This window comes from Equus caballus, chromosome 7 (assembly GCF_041296265.1).
Source record: "Equus caballus isolate H_3958 breed thoroughbred chromosome 7, TB-T2T, whole genome shotgun sequence".
Taxonomy (NCBI): domain Eukaryota; kingdom Metazoa; phylum Chordata; class Mammalia; order Perissodactyla; family Equidae; genus Equus; species Equus caballus.
This window is the reverse complement of record NC_091690.1, coordinates 52,235,273-52,250,704: the sequence shown is the minus strand read 5'-3', so window position 1 is coordinate 52,250,704 and position 15,432 is coordinate 52,235,273. Positions and strand designations below refer to the sequence as shown.

The following is a 15,432-nucleotide window of genomic DNA, read 5'->3' as shown; positions in this document are numbered from 1 at the left end:
CGATTGCACGACGGTGTGCGTGTGTGAGCGTGGGAACGGGGCATAGGCCAATTTGGGATTGTCCATGTGAGCAGGCATCTCCCCGGACTCCAGAGAAATTGTAGTATAGTGTGCGTGCGTGTATGTGAGTGTGCGTGTGTGTGTGTTAGGGGGCTGAGTTCGCCTTAGGGAGGGGTTTCCAGGAGGGCCAAGTCTGGGATCTCTCAGACCAGAGAAGCCCCCTCCATCACCACTTGAGGGACTACGACCTTCCGGATCCCCGGGGCGCCCCCTACCCGGAACCCTCCGGGGCGGGGCACGGCGTCCAGCCAGATGCGCGCAGCTGGGCGTGCGTCAGCGCTGACTCACCCGTCCCGCGGCCCCCGGGACCCCTGGGGGCCCCTGAGAAATTCCTCGGGAAAAACACTGGAGACTCCCTCAGCTGGGGGGAGCAGCTTGCACTCCCGCCCCCGCCCGCGCTCCGCCCCGCCCCGCCCTGCGCCCCGCCCCGCCTCGCCCCTCACCGCGGCCCTCGAGGTCCTGTCCATGGTGCTGATCTCGGCTCTGGGGAGCGCGGGGTGGGGGGAGGGGGGAAGGGATGGGGAGAGGGGTGGTGGTGCGGGCCAACTAGGGGCAGAGGAAGAAGAGGGAAAGTGGGGTGAAGCCACCTGGGGAGGCGCAAAGGGAACTCTGCAGCCTCGGTTAGCCCCCTCGCATACTCACCCCACTCACCATCCCCCTCAGAATCATCCACTCACGTTCTCACGGGCAATTACGTACACCCCAAAAATCACACCCCTCACAGGGTCACCTAGAGACACACAATCACACTCGTAACACACACACGCAATTATTCTCAAAATCAGCCCCGCACACAGACACACTTGAACATCCATAACTCACAATCACACACTCGCCCAGGGATCACCCCGTCAGCCACATCCACACAGTCATCGTCAATCCCACACCCAGGCATACACACAAATTCGCCCCAAATGGCCGCACACACATTGCTACACGCACACACACGCCTCTGAGTTGCATTCATTCTCACGCACTGGCCAGTAAAACATGGTCACACGTTTCTCCGCCCGCGTCCCCCCAGCCAGCTGTCACACCCACAAATCGCCCAGAGTCGGACGCTCGCGCCCGAACGCCACCCCGTAGCCACGCGCAACACGCACGCCCCTGCGCACGCCCCCCGTTCCCGACTCCACTCCGTCTTCGGGGGCCTCGCCGGCTCCTGCACCTTGAGTCCCATCGCCTCCCTCCCGGCTCACCGGCCTGCGTCCGGGGCAGAAGCTGCAGCGAGGCCAGGAGCAGGCAGAGGCCGGCCCGCGGCTGGCCCAGGCCCCGGCGGCTCCCCATCCCGGCGGGGCCCGCGCGCGAGGCGGGGGACCGGCCGGGGCGGCGGCGGGGAGCGGCGGCTCCAGCGGCTCGGTGCCCTCCCTCGCGGCGGCCGGCTCCGCTCGGGATCGGCAAAAGACTGCCCGAGACCCCGCCCTGGCCTCGCCCTGCGCTCCAGCGCCCAGCCAGGCGAGGCTCGCTGGAGGGGAGGCGGCTGACAGCCGGCGGAGGGAGTTGGGAAAGTTTGTGCCGAGCGCTGATTGGCCGGCGAGGGGCGGAGCCCTGGGCGGGGAGCTGGGCCCTCTCGCCCCACCCCACAGTGGAGGAGGAGGGTCATTCCCACTCGGCCTCGGGATTCCGGGTCCCAGCGTCGCTCCAAACCCTTTCCTCCTAAGAAACTCCCTCAAAGGCGATCTTAGCCTCATTCAAACCTTCAGCCTCCATCCAGGCCCTTGAATAGGGGGTGCAGCTTTATACCAAATCCTTTCTGTCTCGACGAGGCTCCCAAAGGGGTGTCAGCCTCACACCGACTCTCACCCACCTGCCTTACCCCGGTCTCTCAGGCCCACACTAAGAGGTACCAGCTGCACCCCAAAGCCTTCCCTTCAGGTCCCTAAATAAGAGATCCTCAGCCCGCCTCAGACTTCACCCCAGATTCCAAAATGGGGTTCCCAGCCTCACCCCGAACCCTCATCTCTCCGCCCAAATGACAGACTTGGATGTCCTGGCCCCACCCCCAAAGCCTCACCACAGATTCCAAAACTCCGTTTGTTCATGATTTTCTTCAAACTCTTAGTCTTCAAATAAAGGGTCCCCTCCCCCATCCCTAGGCCTCCTCTCCCTGACTCAGGTCTTCAGATGGGTGCCCCAGCCGTAATCCCAAACCCTCACACACGTCCCCCTGAATGGGGGGGTCTGGCCCTCTGCCAAAGCAGGGCACGGCCGCAGGGAGGGGTGGATCCCTGCCTTTCCTGGGGTGAGGCAGGGACCCCCCTCACCCCGCTGGGACCCCCCAGTGTGAAGAGGCCCCAGGGGGTCAGGTGGAGCTGTCTGTGCAATTGAACAAGCAGAGACCTGTGGGATCTGCCAGAGCTTCTGCGGGAGGAACCCAAAGGGCGTATCCTGGGCCCTGAACCGCACCCCCACCCTCCCGGCCATGCGGAAGAGGGAGAAGCCGGCTGTGCCTTCCTCCCAGCCTCTGACTCCTCAGACAAAGAGTCTCTGTGTCTCTGGAGAGGACGGGTGGGGCCCATCTGACCTGAGGGGGAGATGGGGGCCCCCAGGGAGTGGGGAGGAGAGGGAATAGCCCCAAGCTGCCCCTCCTCCTTCCCAGAGACACCAAACGCTAAGACTTCCCCAGCTAAAACTCTCATACATTCCCTGCCCTGCCCTGCCCTGCCTTGCTGGGAAGTTCTTCCCAGAGTCTATGGCCACCATCTGACATTTCTCCACCCACTTCCGTTCTGAAAGGACCCTTCGAGGACCACTCTCTGTCACCTTCTCTCACTATCATCCTCCAATCGAAGATTCTTGGCCCGGAATAGAGACAGGGAGAGAATGCCCCTGCTGATTCCCCGTTCCCTGTAAATCCCCCCAGCCCTGAATAATTTACCAGCCTAATAAAAAGACCCCATTTATGCACGTAGCAGTGAGGAGAGGAAATTTTTGACAGATAAAGGACACAGGGTGTGCTGAGGCTGAGGGATTGCCCCCAGCTGCCCACTCAAGGTCAGTTCAGAGTCGGAGGCCCCCGGGGCCCCTTCACCCTGCAGGATCAGTTGGAGGAGGCAGATGAGCCAAGGGTGGGTGACAGGAGTCAGGTGCTGGCCAGCAGGGGTCACCCGTCCGGGGAGGGATCAACATGGCCGAGCCACCGCGGACTGTATTGATCTCCGGCTGCTCCACAGGAATTGGCCTGGAGCTCGCAGTGCAGCTGGCTCAAGACCCCCGGCAGCGCTTCCAGGGTAAGGGGTCCAGGGCGGCCGAGGCGGGCAGGGGCGGGCACGGCTTCCGAGGACCCCCAGCCCTCCCGGCACTGGCTCCACAGCCCATCCCTTCGGCTGCATGTGTGTGAGCTTGGAAGCATCCCCTGATGCAACGAATATTTCCTGTGCACCTACCGAGTGCCAGGCACTGTTCTAGGTGCTGCAAATGCAGCTGCGAACAACACACGGAGACAAAAACCTCTGCCCTGGGTAGCGGGGTCATGGAAGAGGGAAGGGAGGACAGACAATAAGCAGATTTTTAAATTGTGTAATATATCTAACGCTAATAATTTTGCTAAGAAGCAAACTAAAGCAAGAGAGAATGTGGTGGGGGGAGGGAGGCGGGGTGGGTGATATTTTTAGAAGGGCTGGTGGGGAAGGCTTCTCTGAGGCTTCACTCGGGCATCCCCTGACGCTCCCCTCCCCTAGTCCTCCCCAGATTACCGCTCCCAGATAAGCCTCTTAAGTGACCCTGACCTTGGGGGTTTACGGGGGACCTCTAGGTCTAGCGACTTAGCCTTCTGCAATTCTGGAGTCAATTGTCCCAACCCGCACCCCACCCATGGGAACCTCTGACCCAGAGCAGGCCGGCATTGAAGTGGGCAAAGGGCTGTTACTTAAGAGAGGCTGCAGGGGCGAGGGCATTGCCCCAGTTGGCAGAGCTGGTTCATCCATCCCTCTGCCCTCTGTCTTAGAAGCATGCACAACTTTGGGCATGACAGTCTGAGTGGCAGTGTGCAAGAAAGTAATTGTGCTCTGTGTGTCCCTGTGGGCAGATGGATGAATGGATAAAACTGCTGGTCAATGATGTTGATCGAGCGCTTATGATGTTCCAGGCTCCGATCTAAGTGTGTTGCATCTAGTAAGATATTCAATCTCCATGTCACCCCTATAAGGTAGCCACTATCATTTGCCCCAGCTTAGAAATGAGACTGAGGCACAGACTGCCAAAGGTCCTTGCCCAAGTTTGCCCAGCCGGAAAGTGACAGAGTCTGGATTTGAACCCAGGCAGCCCAGCCCCTGGTCCCATACTTGTCACAACACTGAATATAGGTGCCTGTGGCTCCCCTTTCAGCTGTGCAGCACCCATGAAACACACAGGCCCACAGATAACATGCAAATACCCCCAGGAGTGTGCATGTGTGATTGTGCATGCACTCGTGGGGGAGTGCAAATATGTATACGGGTGCCTGGGCTCAGCACTCACAAACTCAGGTTCAAATCTCAGTTCTGACACTTTTTAGGGGTGGGACAGGCAAGGAACTTCACCTTGCTGAGCCTCAGTTTGTTCATCTGTATAATGGGGATAACTTTATCTACCTGTTATGGTTACTACTGATAAATAGCAAATCACCCCAAGATTTACAGTCCAAAACAACTGTAATCATTCACCTTTCATGATTGACAAAGGTCACGAAATGGGAAGGGCTCAACTGGGAGGTTCTGGCTCAGGGTCAAAGGCTACAACTAGAACAGAGGAGGCTGGAACATGCCAGGCCTGGGCAGGCATCTCTCTCCCTTCCAGCAATCTCAGGGCTTCTCCATGTGGTCTCTCTACCTGGACTAGCTTGGGCTTCCTCCCAGCATGGCGGCCTCAGGACAGCCCCACTGCCACGTGCTGGCTGAAGGCTTCAAGAGTGAGTGTTCCTGCAAACAAGGCAGAAACTGCAGCACCTTTTCTGACTCAGTCTCAGAAGCCACACAATGTCACTTTCACCACATCCTATTGGTTCCCATCTTGTCACAAGATTCAAGGAGAGGGGAATGAGATCTCATGTCTTGATGTGGGAGCAACAAGGTTCTAGAAGAGCATGTGCAATGGGAGATACTGTGGCCATCTTTGGAAATGTTAGTGACCTAATCATAGGATTCTTGAGAGGAGCAGAGGTAGTGCTTATAAAAATGTTTAGCACAATGTCTGGCACATAGTAGGTTGACAATAAATCAGAACTTATGTTGATGATGTAAATGTGGCTATTCATACTACAATATGCATGTATGTTGACCCTAGATGTGTATGCATTTCTTTTCTCCAGGCAATCTGTTCTATATTTATGGTCTCACCTACTAGGCTATGAACTCCATAAAGACAGCGACCTTGTCTTTCTTATTTCATGCAAGAGTCTCAGCACCTAGAATAGGGCATGGCGTGTAGTAGAGGTTCAATAAATGTTTGTTGGATGGATGGATGGATGGATGGATGGGTGGATGGATGGATGGATGGATGGATGGATGGATGTAGAGATAGATGGATGGATGGATGGATGGATGGATGTAAAGATGGATGGATGGATGGATGGATGGATGTAGAGATGAATGGATGGATGGATGGATGTAGAGATGGATGGATAGATGGATGGATGGATGTAAAGTTGAATGGATGGATAGATGTACATAGAAATGTATGTGCACAAGTGTGCATTCGAGGTTGTGTGGTGAATCTAAGTGTGTAAACCTGTGGGTCTCCATCCCTCTGTGACTGCTCATGCGAGATCACAGAAACATGTAGGTCCACACACGAGAAAGGAGCCCAGTGCCTGCCCCCAACTCTGCTCTCTGTCCCCAGTGGTGGCCACCATGAGGGATCTGGGAAAGAAGGGGATGCTGGAGGCAGCTGCCGGAGAGGCTCTGGGTCAGACCCTCACCGTGGCCCAGCTGGACGTGTGCAGCGATGAGTCGGTGGCCCAGTGTCTCAGCTGCATCCAGGGAGGAGAAGTGGACGTGCTGGGTGAGTCTGAGCGGCTCCTGGGGCCACTGGCCGCCTCCCTGGCCCAAGCACAGAGCCTCATCAGAGCAAGGTCTCTCCAGCGTCTGAACGCCAGCCCTCTTGCTTCACCAGCAACCTCTGGCCCTGGACAGAAGGGGTAGACCAGTTGGCTCAGAGCCCAGGATACCCATCAGTCTCTTAGAAACACAAGAAATAAACTAACTGAGACCTGGGAGTAAGGTGGATATTATGGAATAGAACTTCTCACGTATGGAGAAAACCATACGTGGTTGGGAAAATTATTTTGATGAGTCATTTGGGGAAGGGAGTATGATGAAGAAGCAACTCATGGTCCCCAAAGGGTCTTCTAAGAAGGGTGAGTCTGGCTGTTTTGATACAATTTTGGGTCAGAGCTGAATTGCTCATGCATTAAGGGAGAGGCTGTTCCCAGAAACCCTTCCCTTGACCCGGGCTCAGGATTCCCTATAACAAATGCTAAACGTAAAAGTCAAGGTTCCACATTTGTCTACCCAAGACACCCTGGACTGACGCTGGATTTGGAATGGGGGCGGGGGTGCTTCCGAGACTGTCCCTGGAGAAGTGACACTAGAAGGGGTGGGAGGACTTGAAGGTAACCCTTACCTCTCCCCTTAGTGAACAATGCTGGAGTGGGCTTGGTGGGTCCCATCGAGGGGCTCAGCCTAGCTGCCATGCAGAAGGTCTTTGATACCAACTTTTTCGGGGCTGTCCGTCTGGTCAAAGCTGTGCTTCCTGGCATGAAGAAACGGCGACAGGGCCACATCGTGGTGGTCAGCAGTGTCATGGGGCTGCAGGGTGAGCCCTGGGGACCCACCCCTGGGAATCCCCCCAGTGTCTGACCCTCCCCAGGCTAGAAGGATGGCAAATAGGTTTTAGTTCCTATTCTAAATGTGCCTGTGTTGAGAAGGATTCTGAAGCCCGAAAGGAGAAAGTTCTGGGATAGATTAACCAGGTCTGCCATGGTGCAGATGTAGGTAGTGGTGTTATAGGTGCTGACAATGGCCATCCACATTCAGCATCAGCCCCACTTCTGGACACCTCCAAAAATCTTTCCCAACCGTCCCCCAAACCCAAAGGAAGCATCATAACCACTCCTAAGACTCTCCCTTGCCAAACACCCCCCACCAGGCCCCAGAGATGTCTAGATTTGGGATTCTGAGGTTCCACAGAAAAGAGAGCAGTGATTGACTAGTGATGTCTGCTATGAGCTGCCTATGGAGGCCACCTACTTGCCATCCATACTCCTGGGTCTTTCCTCCTTGAAGCCCGTTAGACTCTCTTCTCTAAGGAATCCGCCCTATCAGTCACCCCACCACGGAGAAGATGCACGTAGTCAGCCCCATCCCGGGTTTGCGCTCAGGGGCCCTGGGGATCCCATGCCCACGTGATCCAGGGGGTTAGAGGATGGAGGGAAATAGGGGAGATCCGAGCGGAGAGCAGATGGAGCACTGTTAGGAAGAGGGGGCACCTGGGTCCCCAAGACAACCTCATCCTGATGCCCTATGCCCGGATCCCACAATGCCAGACGCCCATCACATTGGCCCCAGATATCCCTCATTCTGAGCCCCAAACCCTCTCTGTCTGTCTGCCGAAGACTCCACCCCTCTGGACCCACAAAGCCCATCACCCAGAGCCCCCACGGGCCTGCCTTCCTCCAATCCTCTCAGGTGTCGTGTTCAACGAAGTCTACGCAGCCTCCAAGTTTGCTCTGGAGGGATTCTTCGAGAGTCTAGCCGTCCAGCTGCTCCAGTTCAACATCTTGTGAGCGGGGAGTGGGAGGAGGCGCGACGGGGCTGAGGCCAGGAGATGGCGGAGTGGGGCGGGATGACGTAATGATCCTCGTTACGTAATCACGTAATGACCCTCGTTACGTAATGACGTAATGATGGGGCAACTAGGAGAGCGAGAAAGAAAGACGGCCAGTGATGGGCGAAACCGGGCAGCAAGTGGGTCGGGGCGCCAGATCCCCTCCTCTTCCTCCGCTCCCAGCGTCTCCCTGGTGGAGCCCGGCCCGGTGGCCACCGAATTTGAGGGGAAGCTGATGGAGCAGGTTTCCACGGCCGAGTTCCCAGGCACCGACCCCGACACCCTGCGCTACTTCCGGGATTCCTACCTCCCAGCCTCCAGGGAGCTCTTCCGCAACGTGGGGCAGAGCCCACAGGATGTGGTCCAGGTGAGTGGGGGCCCCAGAGCCCCGAGACATAGCTTGGGTATGTGAAGGGGCCCCTCCCTTGAGAACCCCCCTCTCCCTGGGTCCCAGAGCTCAGGGCTCCGCCCCACAGGCCATCGTCAACGTCATCGGCTCAGCCAGACCACCCCTGCGCCGACAGACCAACGCCCGCTACGCCCCGCTGACCGCGCTCAAAGCCGTGGACCCCTCAGGCGGCCTGTATGTGCGAACCACCCACCGCCTGCTCTTCCACTGGCCACGCCTCCTCCACCTTGGCCTTCGATGCCTGGGCTGCGGCTGCCTCCGCCGCCGGGTCCAGCCCCGGTGAGCAGAGCCTCGCCCACCCCTCCTCACCCCTGAGCAGCCAGGCCTTTCTAGTCCACACCCTGCTAGAGGTCAGTACAGACTCTATGTTCATTCATTCAGTCAGCAAACTCTGCCTGACCTGCTCTGTGCCTGGGCATTGCCGGGACCCCAGAGACCTCCAGGCACACACCCCTCCATGGTCAGGGCTGGGGCAGAGAGAGCCACCCCGGGGTCCTGGGCCGAGAAGCCCAGAGCAGGGAGCTAGAGTGGTGTCTGGGAAGGCAAGGGAGGCTCCCTGGAGGAGGAGGCATTGTCGATGGACTTTGAAGAATGGGACAGGCTGCCTCATTCAACCTCAGGACTTCCGTATCTGGGGCCTGGGAATACGAGGATGATCCAAAGCCACCACCACCACACTGAGCTGGGTTGACTAAGAGGGCTCCAGACTGTTCTGGTCACGCACCCCATCAGCAAAATGTGTGTGCGCACACACCAGCAGTGGATGCATGTTTTTCTATAAAATACAGATTTATAACCACTAGAATCGCTATATTAAATATTTCTTAAAGCTTTATTTCTTATGTCTAAATAAAAAATTGAAAAGCAGTGGCGTCCACCCCACACCTGTTAGAATGGCTACTATTAAAACAACAACAACAACAAAACAGAAAATAACAAGTGTTGGTGAAGATGTGGAGAAACCGGAACCCTTGTGCACTGTTGGTGAGCATGTAAAATGGCGCAGCCGCTGTGGAAAACGCTATGGCGGTTTCTCCAAAAAGCAAATGGAATTATCATATGATCCAGCAATTTCCTTTCCGGGTATTATCCAGAGGAATTGAAAGCTGGGTCTCAAAGAGACATTTGTACCCTCGTATTCATAACAGCATTGTTCACAACAGGCAAAAGGTGGAAGCAACCCAAGTGTCCATCGATGGAGGAATGGATAAACAAAATGTCCCTCCATACAATGGAATATTATTCAGGCTTAAAAAGGAAGGAAATCACGACACACGCTAAAACACGGGTGAACTCTGGAGATACCATGCTGAATGAAAGAAGCCAGTCACAAAAAAGACAAGTACTGTCTGATTTCACTCACAGGAGGCCCCTAGAGGAGTAACATCCACAGAGACAGGAAGGAGGATGGTGGGGCCCGGGGGAGGGGGAGTCAGTGTTTAATGGGGACAGAGTTTCAATTTTGCCCCCAAGACAGTGTCCTCAAGTCTGTGGGCCCTCCTCGGGGGACTTGGGAAGCAATGGACTCTGGGTGTAAATGCCGGCTCTGTCCCTGGTTCACAGGGGCAACTGGCCTGGTGATATGTCCTATAAAGCAGGGCAGGAGTGACCGTGCGGAAACCACGGGGACGGTCCCCTCACTGTTCCATTTCACTTGGGGTCGTGGTTGTGGCTCATGTTCAGGTACCCCCTTGGAGCGCCAGGCTCTGGGAGAAGTTTGTTTATTAGTATTTGCTCCATGGCCTGACGAGATGGAGGCACTCAGAATCTGCCCTGTTCATCAAAAAAGGAAACTGAGGCCATTAGGAGCGGAGGGGAGGGACAGGAAGCCAGGTCTGTCCAACTCTGTCTCTACCGCTCTTCAAGGGTCTCTAGCGACCTCTTCGAGGAAAAGGGAAACTGAGTCCAGGGCCCTAGAAAGAGGTCTCTGAATCATGCAGAGATAACGGGGGCTACTTAGTGTGTTTTGTCAAATCAACTCCTCCTTTCCCCTCCCTCATGTTGGATTTTTGAAGCATTGTTGGAATACCTGCAAAAAAATATATGAAATTAGATAGTGGCGATGGTTGCACAGCCTTAGGAATATACCGAAATCCGCTGAACTGTGCACTTCAAAATGGTAAATTTTATGGTACATGAATTATATCTCAATTTAAAATTCAATTAATTTTTTGTGTTTGAGGAAGCCTCGCCCTGAGCTAAGATCTGTTACCCGCCTTCCTCTATTTTGTATTTGGGATCCCGCCACAGCATGGCTTGACGAGCGGTGCTAGGTCTGTGCCTGGGATCCAAACCTGTGAGCCGTGGACCACTGAAGTGGAGCACACAGACTCAACCACTACACCACCAGGCCAGCTCCTAAAGTGAAATTAATTTTTTAAAGGACTAGAGGAAGCACACATGTGCAGGAAGTCCTTGGTTTGCCCCAGGAAGCTCACCCCAAGAGTTACATCCATTAATTTCCTCCATCTTTGGCTTCTGGTTGGGTTGGGTTCTGCCAATAGGAGGCATCAACTGGAGATCAGAGGGTGCAAGGGGAAAGACCAGGTGTTTGTCCCCCAGGCTCCCTCCGTGTGGGGTCCCTGTGGATTAGCTTCACCCCAAAGGTCTCCACTGTCCTGAGTTTTATGTCTAACATCCTCTTGCTTTTTCAAAAACTCCCTTAAATAAATTATTTTAAAACGCAAATTTGGGCTGGCCCAGTGGTGCAGAGGTTAAGTGCACACATTCTGCTTCGGCAGCCTGGGGTTTGCTGGTTCGGATCCCGGGTACAGACATGGCACTGCTTGGCACGCCATGCTGTGGCAGGCGTCCCACGTATAAAGTAGAGGAAGATGGGCACGGATCTTAGCTCAGGGCCAGTCTTCCTCAGCAAAAAGAGGAGGATTGGCAGCAGTTATTTCAAGGCTAATCTTCCTCAAAAAAAACCAAAAACACATTTATCTCCTTGTCAAGAAGGAAAAGCCATCATAGTCACCATCAGTGAAGCCAAACTCGATATTTATTTGTGGGTGGGGCATATGATATTCCAAACCCCTATTCTCAGTGCAAGAAAATACTAGATTTTCTCTACCAGCTTCCCTTGCAGCTAGAGGGTGAGCATGTGACTCTGATTCTGCTCAGCTGATGCACAGGATTTAGAATTGAGAGCCGGCCACCCGGAGAAGGAGGCATCAAGAAGAGGAAGTGAAAGAAGGGACAGGAATGTTGCATTGGCAGGTTGGCAGCAGAAGCCAGAGCTGCCGGCTGGTGTCAGGGGGGTCACTTAGGCTGTGGCCTCAGCTGCTGCCTTGCAGCCCCACTTTGTTCCTTTCCGTCTTCCGTGGCTGGTGATTCCATGAGCCCCCAGCATCCACGCGATACATTCCTTTGCTGCTTGAATCACCTCGAGTCAGTTTCTGTTACATATTAGAAGGAACCATCAGCAACCCAGATGGAGACTATAAAAACAGACGCAGTGGGGGAATAAAAGCTTTTATGAACTTCTAGCTGGATGCTATTGCTGACCAGCAGAGATTGGCCAACATTCAAAAGGTGTTAAAGACACACTAACCCTCAGCTCTGGATTTATACCCACGTCCACCCACTCTGTCCTCCTCGTCTTAGCAGGATCAGTCCGTTCTTCTGGTTGCTCAGGCCAAAAATCTTGGAGTCATTTCTGCTTCCTCTCTATCTTCACAGCTAATCTGTCAGGAGATCTCGTTTGCTTGACCTGCAAAATATATTCAGAACCAAGCACTTTGCAACACCTTCTCGGCCCCCAGCCTACTCTAGCCACCCTCCTTTCTCTCCTGCAGGATTGTACCAGCCTCGTCCTCCCCTCTCCCCTTCTGTGTTTGCCCCCCTACAATCCACTCTCCACGCAGCAACTCAGAGGACCCTTTGAAAACATCTTCTGAATAAGTAAAATGTTCACAATGGTCTTTGAGAAATTAAAGGATATTTTAAAACACTTCTAGTCTCAACTGCCCATTTCTTGGTCCCCACCCCCACGCCTGCCTGTTATAACTTGCTTGAGTTATCCATCCAGATTTTCTTTTTGATTATACAGAAAAAAAAAACCCTGGTGACTGGATAAACAAATTGTGGTATGTCCATACGATGGAACATTATGCAGCCTTAAAAATGAAGACAATTCTGACACACGCTATAACATGGATGAACCTTGAAAACATGACGCTAAGTGAGTAAACCAGTCACAAATCTAGGACGAATCTATTGTATGATTCCATTTATGGAAGGTCCCTAGAGAAGTCAGGTTCGCGGAGACAGGAAGGAGAAGGTGGGGGTCGAGGGCTGGTGGAGGGGGAGTTAGTATTTAATGGGGACAGAGTCTCAGTTTGGGAAGATGAGAAAGTTCTGGAGAGATGCATGGTGGGGGTGGTTGCACAGCAATGTGAACGTACTCAATACCACTGAGCTGTGTGCTCGAAAGTGGTTGAAATGGTGAAATTTATGTTGTGTATATTTTACCACAATTTAAAAAATGAATATGGGGTATTTTAGTGGAAAAAACTGAATATATACTTTTTTCTCTACCTTTTCACAAAAAGCAGCATACAATACACGTAAGTATGAACTTTGGTTCTTTTTTGGAATAATATATCTTGGAAATTTTTTGATAGCAGCCCAAGAAGACATCCTCATTCTTTTGCACAGCTGCAACGTATCCCGTTGTGCAGATGGACAATAATTTATGCAGTTGGTCCCATACTGACCAACCTTTGGGCTCGCTCCAGAGTTTTGCTATTATATCAATGGCTGCAATGAACAACCTTTTGTGCATACATCATCTCACATATGTGCGAGTGTTCCTGTCATGGGATTACTTGGCCAAAGAAACGATGCATTTGTAATTTTTATGAACATTACCAAATTCATCTCTATTGGGAAGGACTGAGGTCCATCTGTTAGCGAGCTCACTTCCCCACAGCCTCACCACACTCCGCATTACCAGTCTTCTAAATTTTTGCCAATCTAATGGGTAAAAATTAGTATCTCACATTTCTTTCATTTTAACTTGCATTCCTCTTATTATGAGTGAGCCCAAATGTCTTTTCATATGTCAAAGAACCTTTTTTGAACATTCTGACCACATCTTTCAATTTTTTTCTATTGGATTGTTTATATTTTTATTATTTATTCCTAGAAACTCTTTACATATTATGGAGATTAGGGAGTCTGTAATATGAAGCACAAACACTTTTTTCTGTTTTTTTTGTTTGTTTGTTTTTCAAGCTCTTCAGTGGTGGTATTTGGCCTTATTTTTATGTTGTGGAATTGTTCATCTTTTTTGCTGTTGTTGTTACTTTTGGATTTCGAGTCATAGTAACAAAGGACATACTCCAACTGATTCTATTAAAACAGGAAGATTATGTCACTCTTCTTTTCAAAAACTCTCCAATGGTTTTCCCTACTATATGATTCAAATCCACAACTATGAGGCCTCCTACATGATCTAATCCTTGAATATTCATCTCAGATTATCTCCCACTTTCTCCCCTACACCCACTCCATTCCAGGAACACTCACCTCCTTGCTGTCTCTTTTTTTGAAGAAGATTGTCCCTGAGCTAAAATCTGTTGCCAGTCTTCCTCTTTTTGCTTGAGGAAGATTGTCCCTAAGTTAACATCTGTGGCAATCTTCCTCTATTTTGAATGTGGGACACCACCACAGCCTGGCTTGATGAGTGGTGTGTAGGTCCATGCCTGGGATCCGAACCTGCAAACCCCAGGCCACCAAAGCAGAGCATGAGAACTCAACCACTACACTACCGCGCCGGCCCCCTTCTTGCTTTGTTTAAACACTCCAATGCACACTCCCACCTCAGGGCCTTTGCACCTGCTGTTCCCTCTGCCTAGAACACTTTTCCCAGATATCCACATGGCTCCCTCCTTCAGCTCACTTAGGTGCTCAAATGTCACTTGCTGAGAGAGGCCCCTCCCCTGTCATCACAAGATAGTATATGTCACTCTACCCCTTGAACCTGCTTTATTTCTCATCACCAGACATATACTACAGTTATTTGGTTCTTGCCTGTCCCCACCCACGAGAATGTCAACTCTGTAGAGAGGAGGTGGTTGTTTGTTCAGCCACATCCCCAGTACCTACGACATGTGGCACGTAGTAGACACTCAATAAACATCTGATAACTGAGGGAATGAGTGGGTAAATTAATGCACCAAAATGAGATTCTCCTGGATGGAGCAAGAAGGTTTTAAAGACCTTTTTCTGCTCCCCAAATCGCCATGCTCCCTCTCTCTTTCAGGCCTTTGCACGGGCTGTTCCCTTCCCCTGAAACAAAACCATCTTCCTTCTCCCACCCCTACCCCTTCACCCCTTACTTGACTGAGACTTTCCTATCTCAGCCTAAATACCGCTTCCTCCAAGAAGCCTTCCTCGACCGCCCGGAGGAGCCTCGGAACCCTCACAGCAGCTTATTTGTGGGTAGTTCTACCTGCCCAGGCTGTGCGCTCTGCAGGGGCGCATATCATTGTAATTGCACGGGGTTTCCAGACGCAGGAAGCAACCCCAAACGTGACAGCTGGGTTCTCCTTCCTCCGGCACAGCAACAAGCTTGTCCTGGAAGTTCTCGCTGCCTGCGGAGAGCGGGGGAGGGGAGCACAGGAGGCCCTGAGGGAGCAGGAAGCAGGGCCAGTTCATCCGGTGGGGTGATCAGAAGCCCTCGAGGGCCAAGAAATGACCCGAGGAGGCTGGGCTGGGACTGGAAGTGACCCAGCTGGGCGCATCCTGGTCCTTCCGTCCACGCTGTGAAGCCCCTGGCCTCCGCCACCTGAGCCGCCAGCGGTGCCTCTCGGAGCCTCGGTTTCTTCCTCAGTGAAACGGCATCGCGCTGGAGAGAAAGTTCCTACTAAGTGCAGGGACTTAGGAGGCGCATCACAAACGACAGCCGTTCGTGGTGACGTTGACGTGGGCACCATTCCTCGCCCCCTGGGTCCTGCCCGGCCTTTCCCGGGAAGCCGCGGGCTGGAAGCCCTGGAAGAGGGGGCGTCAACAGAGGCCACACAGCGCTGCCAGGCTGCCCCTCCCGCCCCCGCCTCCTGGCTGCAGACCCGGGGTCCCGGGGAGGGGAAGGCGGGCGGAATCCGAGAGGCGGCAGCTGCTCCGGGCGTGCGGCCAGCGCGCCGCCCTCCGCCACC

The 15,432-nt window shown here is 53.3% G+C and overlaps 2 protein-coding genes and 2 long non-coding RNA genes across 8 annotated transcripts in view; 1 reads left to right on the top strand and 3 right to left on the bottom strand.

The window, feature by feature from the left end:
- The window catches only part of COL5A3 (collagen type V alpha 3 chain), a 36,789-nt gene extending 35,023 nt beyond the window's left edge, over nucleotides 1–1,766 (bottom strand). For 2 of the 3 annotated variants that reach the window (XR_011440624.1, XM_070273128.1), the window contains exon 1: nucleotides 1,229–1,766. Coding sequence is in view for 2 of the 3 variants with exons in the window: in XM_070273128.1 (XP_070129229.1) it covers nucleotides 1,229–1,751 (523 nt within the window). In the remaining variant the exon portion in view is untranslated. The remainder of the gene's footprint in view (nucleotides 1–1,228) is intronic. The other variant, XM_023645458.2, reaches the window with a different exon arrangement.
- Nucleotides 1,767–2,534: 768 nt separating this feature from the next.
- Nucleotides 2,535–9,119, top strand: RDH8 (retinol dehydrogenase 8). Of its 3 annotated transcripts, XM_070273127.1 has the most exons (7): nucleotides 2,535–3,054; nucleotides 3,234–3,290; nucleotides 5,878–6,039; nucleotides 6,673–6,852; nucleotides 7,725–7,818; nucleotides 8,047–8,230; nucleotides 8,340–9,119. In XM_070273127.1, exons 3-7 carry the CDS (start codon nucleotides 5,889–5,891, stop codon nucleotides 8,553–8,555), a joined length of 825 nt encoding a protein of 274 aa, XP_070129228.1. In that variant the 5' UTR covers nucleotides 2,535–3,054; nucleotides 3,234–3,290; nucleotides 5,878–5,888; the 3' UTR covers nucleotides 8,556–9,119. The 3 variants fall into 3 exon arrangements, with proteins under 3 accessions (XP_070129228.1, XP_023501225.2, XP_070129227.1); XM_023645457.2 differs by lacking the exon at nucleotides 2,535–3,054 and having other exon boundaries at nucleotides 3,176–3,290; XM_070273126.1 differs by lacking the exon at nucleotides 2,535–3,054 and having other exon boundaries at nucleotides 3,176–3,290; nucleotides 8,318–8,720.
- LOC138925016 (uncharacterized) lies at nucleotides 6,026–7,845 on the bottom strand. The gene is made up of 3 exons (XR_011440622.1): nucleotides 7,706–7,845; nucleotides 6,661–6,789; nucleotides 6,026–6,162 (listed from the first exon to the last, which is right to left on the bottom strand). It is a non-coding gene; the product is annotated as an uncharacterized lncRNA (long non-coding RNA).
- Nucleotides 9,120–11,251: 2,132 nt separating the features above from the next.
- On the bottom strand, nucleotides 11,252–15,432 carry LOC138925017 (uncharacterized). The gene is made up of 3 exons (XR_011440623.1): nucleotides 14,730–15,432; nucleotides 13,805–13,993; nucleotides 11,252–11,984 (listed from the first exon to the last, which is right to left on the bottom strand). It is a non-coding gene; the product is annotated as an uncharacterized lncRNA (long non-coding RNA).

Bases quoted from the DNA above. Each gene is read 5' to 3' on its own strand.
- RDH8 (XM_070273126.1), top strand. From the start codon at position 3,188: ATGGCCGAGCCACCGCGGACTGTATTGATCTCCGGCTGCTCCACAGGA. The intron at 3,291-5,877 runs GTAAGGGGTCCA...CTCTGTCCCCAG, and splicing joins CCCCCGGCAGCGCTTCCAGG to TGGTGGCCACCATGAGGGAT. The intron at 6,853-7,724 runs GTGAGCCCTGGG...CAATCCTCTCAG, and splicing joins CAGTGTCATGGGGCTGCAGG to GTGTCGTGTTCAACGAAGTC.